At 31.3% G+C, this 12,201-nt stretch overlaps 1 protein-coding gene across 1 annotated transcript; it reads left to right on the top strand.

The window, feature by feature from the left end:
- Nucleotides 1-6,587: 6,587 nt before the first annotated feature.
- Nucleotides 6,588-9,239, top strand: LOC143569163 (rac-like GTP-binding protein ARAC7). The gene is made up of 8 exons (XM_077055142.1): nt 6,588-6,705; nt 7,130-7,217; nt 8,074-8,183; nt 8,424-8,487; nt 8,602-8,666; nt 8,763-8,828; nt 8,916-9,022; nt 9,135-9,239. The coding sequence occupies exons 1-8, from the start codon at nt 6,607-6,609 to the stop codon at nt 9,163-9,165; spliced, it is 630 nt and encodes a 209-aa protein (XP_076911257.1). The 5' UTR covers nt 6,588-6,606; the 3' UTR covers nt 9,166-9,239.
- Nucleotides 9,240-12,201: the final 2,962 nt, after the last annotated feature.

The following is a 12,201-nucleotide window of genomic DNA, read 5'->3' as shown; positions in this document are numbered from 1 at the left end:
ACCGGGAATATCAGTGATATATCGGTTTGATATCAGTCAATATCGCCAATATTATCGGTACCCGATATTCTGACTGGTAGTTTTCCAATGGACCGATAACCAATATATCACCGATATACCAATGATATATCGGTGATATCGACTGCATAGATAATTAGTTACTTAAACACAAATATATCTTGGAAACTAAACTGGGAATTGAAAAATGTTATTTAAAAGAAAAAAAATTGTAATTAAAATAGGTAATGTCTTGGCTAGCGAGTTAGTGTTAGTCTATATAAATCGAGGTATGGCTAGCATTATAGAACACATGAGATGCAACCGAGTTAGAGTTTATATAGAGAAACACGAGTTGTGTGTCATTAGGGGATTTTGAGTTATATTTTCTCTATATAATAATGAGAGTTATTCAATATCTGTTTCGTGTGTGTTTTCGTCTTGGTGAGTTATATCAACTCGTGCGATAATGGCTTCATGCAGTCAGCATCAAAAGGCTTTGGTAGAAAAATAAAGGGCTCGGAGGTATGCATAAGTTCAAAGTTTTAGGTAATTTGAACCAAATTTGCATAGTTGCGTCCCATACGCGTGCGTAGTAGTTGGAGTAGAACACGATTAGATACTTATCACACATGTTGGCTCGTCGTTTATAAACCACTTTACGGGTTGCCCACCCATCTACGCGGAACACGTTTTACACACTTCTGTTCTGTTTTATTAAAGTGATTAATTGATAGATTTTTATTAAACAAAAAATTACCACACCATCCCTCACTATTCGAGACTTTATCTTAACATCTTGATACCATTATGCTGCAAGTTATTTGATGATTAATTGATGGTCATCAAAGAATAGTTATACTTTCATACACCTTTGAATTTAAATGGTAAGACCAAGCATAATGAAACATTTTGGCCTGCATTTAGATCCAAAACGTCGAGGACCCCCCCCCCCCCTCCTCCGACTTTTTGGGGCGTTTTTTGCTTCAAAAATTCTCTCAACGTTGTGGAGAAAACGATGGATGAATAAAATGGTGGGGCTAAAAGTGAGAAACCATCCAATAGAATGAGAGTAGGAGGCGTTGCGGACATTGTCCACTAAGCACAGTCTAAAAGGACGAGTAAACAAGAGGTTTATTTAAAAGGAATTGGCGTTGGTCCTAGAGAAAAAGACTTTATCATAAAGAGGGAAAAAATGAGGTAATTTCTTTATATACATTCACACACTATATCTAAATATATATATAGTTAAATAATTATGAATTTACCTTTTCTAAAAACCAACTAATTAGAGGTTTTACTACTGCTATTTGTTGCTACAACAAATAATGGTGGGGGTGACATAGATGGCTTCAGGGCTTAAGATGCTTAAAAAGATCTGCACAGATGAACAAATCGCTAGCTTACCGCAAGAGGGGTCTCCTTCGATCAACTCTAACTCTAACGTGAGAATAAATAAGTTGGTCTTAGGGACGTATAATCGAAATAAGAAGAGAGTAATGGGTGAGAGAGATGTATAATCTAGTTATTGTTTACAATATTTTATGTAGTTTAATAAAAATAAGTTGTTGTCTGATGGCACGTTGCGGCAAACAGTTCAGAAACATTATGTAGCAATGCAAAAGTAATAACGAACGCAAATTATCATATAAAACCTGCGTTACTATAATAAAAACTTGTGGGGTAGTTTGTCAAAATTAAAGGAATTTAAGGGTTACCATATTAAACATTTATGGTGTTGATGTACTTTTGGATTAGTATATAAAAAAGGTGATGATGAATTGTGGGGTTGATTATGTAACATTCACATAACTATTACGTATCTTAATGAATGCAACACGATGAAAGCAATTTTGCCTACGTGGCATACTGACAATTTAATTTCACAAAAGAAATTATTAAATGTAATTTGCAAAAATTATATTTACTATAACACTAAGTTATTATATACCTATAACACTATAAAAGTGTAGGTGTTATATAAGATACGCTTTATAAGATAGTTCAAAGTTTAATTCAAATTTTATTATGGACACATTACATATATGTTTGCATTATGGTAATTATATATCCTATTTCAAAATTGGTGGTCGGTGGGTTGCTCATATCCAAATTTTTAATTGGGTTGAAGCAGTGTTGTAAAAATCCTGATTAATCGTTAGTTTCTACCCCCATTGGCTTGTCGCTGATTAATCCTTATTTGTCCAAAATCGGTCAAAGTTGAAAAGTTTATACATAAAATTTGGAATATATATGTATATTTGAAAATTTACATATAAATTCCAATCCGATAATTCCGGCTAATCTCTATTGACCCGATTAATCGTTAGTTCCTATCCCACCTCCCGACCACGTCTCATTTTTGATAGATTGGTATTGTTTCCTACGTTTTCATGTTAAGTCATTAAGTTCATTTTGTGCATTAACCTTCCCCGCGTTTTATAAGATAGTTTTAAGTTTTATTCAAATTTTATTATAGATGCATTACATATATGTGCAGTGGCGGATCCAGGAAATTTTCTCACAGGGGTCGAAATTTTTTTGGGTTGGTGGGCTATCAATATAAATAAATTCTAGCCCGGTTCAACTGTTCGGGTCGGGTCAAATTAGTATATATTTTCTTTGCTGTACGATTCGGTTGTTCAAGTCGGCTCAAATTAGCATATAGTTTTTCTTTTGCAGTCCAATTCAGCCGTTCCAGTTAAGTCAAATCGGGTCGATCATATATTAAAAAAGATAATAAAACAAAATCATATAACAAAGAACAAAGTCATTAATTTGTATTTTAATGTTTATTAGGCTTGGTCTTTATTGACGAAATCAGAAGATTTGAAGTAGCCATGTCTATGCAATAAAAATTTTATGCAACCTATAAAAACTAGTAAATACTAAAACTCCGAGTATAAAATAAAAGAAAACATATATTAAATAAATGTTGTTAAAGCAAATATACTTAAGTTTAAAGTAACTAAATAATTGAAATATTATGAGCCTTGAGTCCTTGACTTACTTTAAAGAAAGCCCAATAGCTAGTAAATAAATATTAGGTTAGGTCGTCAGCTATCTTCCTCGTTCTTCACCTGTAACAGTTATTAGCACTACTTGCCGCCGGTAATCAACAAATCTAACTATGAGTTTTATTTTTCTCTTTTTCATCTCAAATACTCTCTGTTTTGATCTACCAACAATAATTCCACAGGGGGTTGAAGTCAAAATTTCACAGGAGTCAGTCGGTATTTTAGCGTATATATACTACTGAAAAAAAAAACTTCACAGGGGTCGGCCGACCCCCGTAACACAGTAGTGGGTCCGCCCCTGTATATGTGTACATTATGGTAGTTATATATCCTATTTCAAAATTAGTGGTCGATGGGGTGGCCCATATCCATGTTTTTAATTGGGTTGAAGCAGTATTGTAGAAATCCTGATTAATCGCTAGTTTCTTCCTCACAGCCTTGTTGCCGATTAATTCCGATTTGTTCAAAATCAGTCAAAATATGTATATTTGAAAATTTACATATAAATTCCAATCCGATTAATCCCGACTAATCTCTATTGATCCGATTAATCGCTAGCTCCTATGCCACCTCTCGACTACGTCTGATGATTTCTACAACACTAGAGTAAAGTAAGGTGACACATTTTAATTGATAATAGTGTCGGCTTAATTGGTTTCAATGGTAACAATCCCCTTACCCCCCCCCCCCCCCCCCTCATTTCATATTAAATAAATGAAACGTCATTATTTCATGAAGAAATTCATGTCATATTAAACCCCACATCAGTATTAAAGGTTAATCAATAAACCATTTATGTTTTAATAAATGTTTAGATAGACTAATAGATGTTCTAATACAAGGACAAGAGGTACATGCAAGGGGAAGTTTAGTGAATTCCAAAGCACAAAGCAAACTCACTGCTACCCATGTGGGTAGACTACTAGACTTTCTAATTGCAATTCAAGACAAACCTTTGTCATGAATAATGTATGACCGTTGGGAAAACATAATTATGTAATTATTTTATTCACACATAAATACCACTAACATTCATCATTTTTATTCATTAAAATCTTCCATCATTTTTATTCACTCAAAACTTCACAATTTTCATTCACTCAAACCCCTAATGACTAATTTCTCAAACGATGATCTCGGGATACTCATATAGCCGAACAATTCTGATAACGACATTTTTTCAAACGGTAATAGTATACAATTTTTCAAAGATCTCATCGAGCAAGCCGAAGAGGAGACACAGCAACATCATTTAGTTTAAATTGTCGTATTTTATTTTTCCGGTTTTCAACTATGTAATATTTTTAATGAAATTTTAATTTTAATTACATTTTAATTGTTTAATTTATTATAGATTATAAAAAAAACACAAAATGTTCTAGAGTACTTGTGGGTAGGTGCCACAAGTAATTTTATGGTTTGTAGATACATAAGGGCAAAAATGACATGACGATACGAAATTGATCGATGCATAAATAATACCCATAATGTCCCTTACCTTCTTAAGTCATAAGTCATGACAACACATAATAATATTCATAAAGTGAACAATAAAAGAAAGCAATTATTTAGTATGCATTTAGTGTCTTTACGGACAAATAAGGCAACGGCCATTACTTGGCAAATAATTTCTTAACTACAATAACTATTTAACAACAATTATTTTGTTAAAATCCAATAAAAGCATTTAATATATTTCGTTTTTCTTTTTTTTTTCTTCTGATTATCGTGACACAAAAGAAAAATGAGGGTGAAAGTTTATAGTTTAAGTATACTATTTATACATAGTTGTATTTTTCTAGTGTATACTTATAAATTAATCTATCTATTATAATAAATGAAGCAATAGAACTAATGATATCGTGAGGGTGAAAATTTATAGTTTAAATATACTCATGATATCGTGAGGTTAATTCTTAGCCTTAAAGTCCTGCCCAATTTGTTTTATCTATTCCGATTCCTTGAAAGCTAAACGCAATAGAACTAATATTTTTACCCATTTAACAAAATATTTGCCTGATTTTAGTCCTTTATTTAACATCAACAAACGAATTAATTAATTAACTAATTAGATGCCAAACCTAAATCTAGCACCTAAACTCGTCTAATTAGTCAACAAAACGCGGAGATACAAACACGAACACGCAAATTAGTCACGAAACTAAAGTGTATACAAATCACCTAAATTGATATCGGGTTTCAACTTGAATATGTTCAACCAAAAAGGTATGCTTTTCTGTGTTTCAAATGCAGGTACGTACAAACATAGGGAGGTAAGTCATATTATAGCCGAGAAAAATCTTTTTTAAGCTATGACACGATGATATATAACAACTTTTTTTTCTCTTCATCCCCATAATTTTACCATATGTATTATCTAACAAAACTAAAAGTACATTTTTAGACGGGATGTGATCTTCATACACTACTCTCATGGTGACTATACAGACCTATATAGCTTATATAGGTTTGTATGAGTCGTATAGACCGAGCATGACTGACAAGTATACGTAGGGGACACAAAAACAACTTTTTTTTGCAGCTTATTCAACCTGTGTAGTCCTATACGGGCTGTATAGGTCTTCAGCAACTCGAACAAAGCCTGATACAACATAAACTCTATATGACTCGTATAGGGTCTATACGGCCTGTATATACGGCCTGTATAAGCCTATACAGGCTGTATAGAGTTAGACGAGGCACCAGAAATAAAACTGACAGCTTCCAACACAAACTGACATGACTTAGGGCATATACGAGCCGTATAGACGAAAAGTGATGTATGAATATCCAAGATGGTGTGCGAAGATCCCATGCCTTTTAAACTATATTTTTTTGAACGACCAATTTCATAAAACTTAAAAGCTAGCAAGTAACTAGTTGAAAAGTACAACAAAGAAACACCCGATTACAACCAATACGCCTTATAAAATATAGATCAATTAAAAAGAAAACGAACACGACGCCTCCCACTCTAGGTCAATTAGTTTCCCTTATTTTATTTTTCACCCAAAGAAACATTCGTATTATTGAAAATGATTTCATTTCTCTCATTTCAAAGACACCAACATGTCGTGAGAATAATTGATTGAATGGTTCGTCTCTTAACTTCATGTCCGTTTATAGTAAGATGTCACCTTAAACACATAGATAGAAAGTATACTGCACCAACTACTAATAAAATGCCAGTCTTTTAAACTATATAACACTAACATACATATATAAATATATGTACAAAGTAAAACCAAGTAGTGATATTTTAGCAAAACGTTTCAAAAAAGAACAAAACATATACATTTTAATAATTGCACATTAACCTAAATAATGTGACAGGTTATAGGTGAACATATTATGACTCAAAACACACTTATTTCCATGAGGTAGCATAATAATAAATTAATATATATGTTATAATATATCTTTTTCACTTAAAAGTTAAAAACCAAATACATTTTATCAGTGTCTTCTTCTGCACAACTTCTCTCTCTCAATCTCAAGCTTCCTCTCCACTCTTTAAACTCTTCACACACACTTTTTAGAGTTTATTATTATTATTTTTATAAAATTTATTAGCAAGATCAAGAACACAAGAATGAGTGTTTCAAAGTTCATAAAATGTGTGACTGTTGGTGATGGAGCTGTTGGAAAAACTTGTATGCTCATTTGTTATACCAGCAACAAATTTCCTACTGTAAGTTTATATAATATATACACATATATATTAATATATGTATGTTTGCATAATTAATTAATTATGAAATTTTTTGGAAAACTTTTTTTTACCAGAAATACCCTTTTTGTTCTAGTAGTTTAGCTTACTTATTATGGGTTAGACCTTCTTGTACAACTTTCATAGCAGAAAGTACAAGTCACTATATCATCATTACATATTTATATTTGTTTTTGCTGGTATTATAATTTCTGGATTTATTCTTTTTAGCAGCTTTTTGATGGTATAAATGATTAAATATTGATTTAGTGTTCTTATTGTTAGCATTGTTATAATTTCTGGGATTTTTAATTTTTATTTAATATTATTTTTTTAAGTTTTAACCAAAGATTGAATCTTTTTAGTTTTTACCTCTGTTTTCATTCATTTGTTGTCTTTTTTACAGGACTATATTCCCACAGTTTTTGACAATTTCAGTGCTAATGTTGCTGTGGATGGAAACATTGTTAACTTGGGATTATGGGATATTGCTGGTAATAAATTTCATAAAAATCCAATCTTTATAAATAATAATCTTTCTTGAGTTTATTTATCAGTTTTTTTTTTTGTGGTAACTATTTTTATTTCATAAAAATCCAATCTTTATAATCTTTCTTGAGTTTATTTATCAAGATTTTTTATAGGTAACTCTTTTTATTTAATAAAAATCTAATCTTTATAATCTTTCTTGAGTTTAATTATCAAGATTTTTTGTGGGTAACTATTTTTATTTTCATAAAAATCCAATCTTTATAATCTTTCTTGAGTTTATTTATCAAGATTTTTTTTTTTGGGTAACTATTTTTATTTCATAAAAGTCTAATCTTTATAATCTTTCTTGAGTTATTTATCAAGATTTTTTATAGGTAACTATTTTTATTTCACAAAACCTAATCTTTATAATCTTTCTTGAGTTTATTTATCAATATTTTTTTTTGGGTAACTATTTTTATTTCATGAAAATCTAATCTCTTTAACTTAAATATTTTTAAATTTTTAATAAACTCATGTTTTGAAGAAGAAAAATTGGTTCAAATGGCAAAAACCAAACCGTTACCGTCAAAACAATAAAACTGGCCGGGCCCACCCATCCCGGGCGGCAGAAATTTTCGTCAAAACCTTCTGAACCGGACCGTGAACGTCCCTAACTCAGGGTGCGATGTTATAATAAAAATATAAGCACATCCCAGGCATTTAGTGAAAAGTATTATTAAAAAAATAAAAAACACACACTTGAGAGGTAAATCATGCTTATTTTCACAATACTGGTCCAACAATATATATATAAAAGAATATTATATGATAAATCAGGTATTGGTTTCTTTTTCCTTTTTTTTTTGTGATTTAAAGGGCAGGAAGATTATAGCAGATTAAGACCACTAAGCTACAGAGGTGCAGACATATTTGTATTAGCTTTCTCTTTAATGAGTACGGCAAGCTATGAAAATGTTTTAAAAAAGGTACATTTTTTATTAGTGCTCTCCTCTTTTTTTATATTTTCAAAATATTTGTTGGTTACTTTTAAGATTCAAAGTTGGCTTTTTTGAATATGAACATAGTGATTCTTGAATCTTGAAAAAGAGAAATAAAAAACCCCATAATATATAAGAATTATTTTCATTATGCCAACTCAATGTAACTCTTGAATTTACAAAGTCAAGAGTTGACTAACTTCAAGTCAACTTTGACTATTTGTACAGTGGATGCCTGAACTTCGACGATTTGCACCAAATGTTCCAGTAGTGCTTGTCGGGACAAAACTAGGTACTATTTACAGTTATATAATCATGTTATATTTCATTTCATTCATCTTCATTAAGTGAAAATTTCTTGAAAATAAACTTCTAAATCCTGCCTTTTCGGCTTTTTTGCCTTTAGATCTTCGCAATAACACGGGATATCTAGACGATCAAATCGGTTCTAATGTTATCACATCTGCCCAGGTATTAAATCATTACTCTTTTAGTTTTAATTTGATAAAAACCAGTATATGTATTATTATTATTGTTGTTGTTAATATTTTTTTTATTGTGTACTAGGGTGAGGAGCTTAGGAAACAAATTGGTGCAGCTGCATATATTGAATGCAGCTCCAAAACTCAACAGGTAAATAAATCATTTAAAAGGAATTATTTTTAATTGATTTTTATTTACCATTTTACAACTAAAATTTGAATGAAACTTGATTATTAGAATGTGAAAGCCGTTTTTGATACGGCCATTAAGGTTGTTCTACAACCGCCAAGGCGCAAGGAAGTGATGAGGCCAACAAGGCGTAAAAGCTCCGGTTGCTCGATTATGTAAGCATTATATTATATATTTATTTGTTGAAAACTTTAAATTTGTGCGTCCTGGCTATATGATCAAAATGACACTAAAAGGGGTGTTTGAATGTGCGTTTTTTTTAATCAGTGGCATTATGTGTGGCGGTTGGGCTGCTTAACGGTTCGGTTCAGGATTTGATGTTGGCTTGTTAATTTTTATTTTGAAGGATTTGTTATGTGTGAATGTTGTTAGTTGTAGTTGATAATAGTTTGATGTATTGATGATTTGGTGTGGTTTGAGTTTGCATGTAAAACTGTTGTGGTGTATGATTTAAGTTAGGCTAGCCACCACAATTGACCATCATGGTTGACCAAAGATTTTGCCAAGTGGTCACTTTTGTTAAGTTAAATGAGATGGCTTTCTTTTGTTTATTGTGTTTGTGAGTTCAAGATTGATATTTGTAATTGGTTTAAAATTAAATGAGATGGCTTTATTTTGCTTTTAGTTTGGGAGTGTCAGAAGTGTTGGTAATTTCGGACTTTAAGTTACAGGCCGGTAAACTTGATGGACCAATATTGACAAATAGTTCATAGTTTGTTATGTTTCCTAGTTGTTTTGTAAGCCGTGTTTTAAAAACCGATTTGTACTGGCCGGTTTGAACCGATAATACCGGGTTTTGCATACCAGGCCGGTATTTTGTGTCCGGTATTTTTGGACGGTTTGCTAGAACATAACCGCTGGTTTTTTTCTAAAATACCGGTTTAAACCGGCAAACCGGTTTTAAGTCCAAGAGATTTTTGATATTTTGTGGCCCATATTTTCTAAAAATTATTTTTAACCTTGCGATTAACATTGAAATTAGTAAACTTTTGGCTTATTTTTTTGAAAATCAAGTGTTTATGAATTATTTCTTATTACGGATTAACTTTTAGATTATATTTTTAATTGAAACATATACTTTTGTGTTATTTTTTGAGTGAAAGTTACATTTATATGAAATTAAAAGGTAACCAATTCAACCCGGTTGAACCATTTTTTAGCCCAATCCGGTATGAGTAAAAAACCGGTTTTTAAAACATTGTTTGTAAGTATAATTAGTAATGTCTTGGCTAGCAAATAGGTTGGTCTATATAAATCGAGTTACAGTTAGACATTACAGAACACATGAGATGCAACCGAGTTAGGGTTCATCAAGAGAGAGCATGAGATGCAACCGAGTTAGGGTTTAGCAAGAATCAAACCGAGTTAGGGTTTGAAAGATTGTGATAAGTTTTTTAGTTATATTTTCTGATTAATACACGAGAGTTATTCGTTTAGCTCGTTTTTGTTTATTGATATGAACTTGAATAACTCATATTTTTGTTAAAAACTTCGATTTTATGTTTAAACGTTTAAACCGGGTGTTAATGTACCCTTTTGGCCCCTTGGTTCCGCCCTTAACATGACTTGTTTATTAAGGTTAAACCCTTTTAACACCTTGGTTCCACCTTGGTTCCGCCCTTAACATGACTTGTTTATTTAAGGTTAGACCCTTTTGATCCCTTGGTTCCGTCCTTGACATGAATTGTTTATTAAATGAGGTTATACGAGTCAAGTTTACAACCCAAACATTTTTATTTACATATGATTTTTCATATATATGGTCTAAAGAATTGTCACCCTATTGGCTAATGGTCCTTATTATTATTTTCTCTTTTTAATTATTGTCATTAGATTATTATAACTAATTTGTATGATACATTTTTATGCATCCAATTTTTCTTATATCAAACACTATCTAGGAAATTATAATGAGTTACTAATATAATATTAACTGTAAGAAAAAAGAAAAAAAAACTGTTGATCACATCTTATGTTGCAAAGCAAAATTTATCGTATGATAAAAATAAATATTTTATTATTTTTATCATCATTTTTTTTATTTTAGTATGAAAGCTAAATATATCCTTAATTAGTTAAATTAAATGTAGCATATCTTTTTGTTGTGTACTATATAAACAGAAAATAAATCTATAACTAAGTATCTAAATCCAAAATATATTAGAGTGGAGATCAAAAGTGTAATTACTATAATGAGAACAAAGACAAAGATATGAATGTGATCTATCATTCACATGGCATGAATAGTGTAGTCAAATGAGAGTGAGAGAGAGAGTAAAAAAAACTTAGATATATAATTATTCATATTTTCCCTCCTTTTTTAGGGTGTTCGGGCGCTATCGGTTTGGGGTGTTAGTTTCATCGGGTTGCTCAAAAACACGGGTGCAACCGCTAGGTTTTGGACCTCAACTTTTAATTTCGGTTTGGTGAAATTGATTGTGAAACCGAAGATGAATGAGTCTGAATGCTTGTTATGGCACTTGGTTTGTTCGGTAACATCACCTATAGTACAATTGGTTAGTTGTGAAACTCGAGGTGAATGATTAGTAGTCACGCGGCTTGCTCAGTTTACACCATAGTACCCTTAATCGTCTCAACAAAACCGAATAATTTGCTTAGGATTTGATTCACCATTAAGCAATATATATGAATAACACATTACATGATCATTACATCCAAGAATACTGAACTATCATTATGTTAAGGCAAATTGGAAATAAATAATCCCAACTTTTGTGTATTGGCCGATAATAATTTCAACTTTAAAAATCAATACCAGCGGTCCCAACTATCAACTATTTTTGTCTCAATGGACGTCCGTTAAAAACACTTAACAATGTTATGTTTTTTCCCGAGTTTCAAACCGATATTTTAGGACTTTTGATAGGAAGAACGATACGATTCGACTGATGTAAAACTTATCTTGAAACAGTGATTCAAATGACTTGATTTTTGTTAATTGGAAATTCAAACACCCGAATTGAAACATTGTTTCGTCGCTTGGATAACTGATTCGAAATAAGTTTTACATCGGTCAACTCGTATCGTTCTTTCAATCAAAATATCTAAAATGTCGGTTTAAAACTCGGGAAAAACTTAACAACTTTAAGTGTTTTTTTAACAGAGTTCCATTGAGACAAAAATAGTTGAAAGTTAGGACCGCCAGTAGTGATTTTTAAAGTTAGGGATTATTATCGGCCAATACACAAAAGTTGGGATTATTTATTTCCAATTTGCCTTATGTTAAATGCATGACTCCTTTACATCTTAATCAAGCCTAACTTATTTTGTTGCAATCTTAACTCAATTAGAGTAGAAAATAAAGATCAAGGAG

The sequence above is a fragment of the Bidens hawaiensis genome, unplaced genomic scaffold, assembly GCF_021521415.1.
Source record: "Bidens hawaiensis isolate Kalapana, Puna unplaced genomic scaffold, B.hawaiensis_p1.1 tig00024419_1, whole genome shotgun sequence".
In the NCBI taxonomy this organism is placed as follows: Eukaryota; Viridiplantae; Streptophyta; class Magnoliopsida; order Asterales; family Asteraceae; genus Bidens; species Bidens hawaiensis.
Note: the sequence above shows the minus strand (reverse complement) of the source record. Positions and strands in the feature narration are given on the sequence as shown.

Coding starts and splice junctions, on each gene's coding strand:
- LOC143569163 (XM_077055142.1), top strand. CDS start 6,607: ATGAGTGTTTCAAAGTTCATAAAATGTGTGACTGTTGGTGATGGAGCT. Junction 7,218..8,073: donor GGGATTATGGGATATTGCTG/GTAATAAATTTC, acceptor TGTGATTTAAAG/GGCAGGAAGATTATAGCAGA. Junction 8,829..8,915: donor GCAGCTCCAAAACTCAACAG/GTAAATAAATCA, acceptor CTTGATTATTAG/AATGTGAAAGCCGTTTTTGA.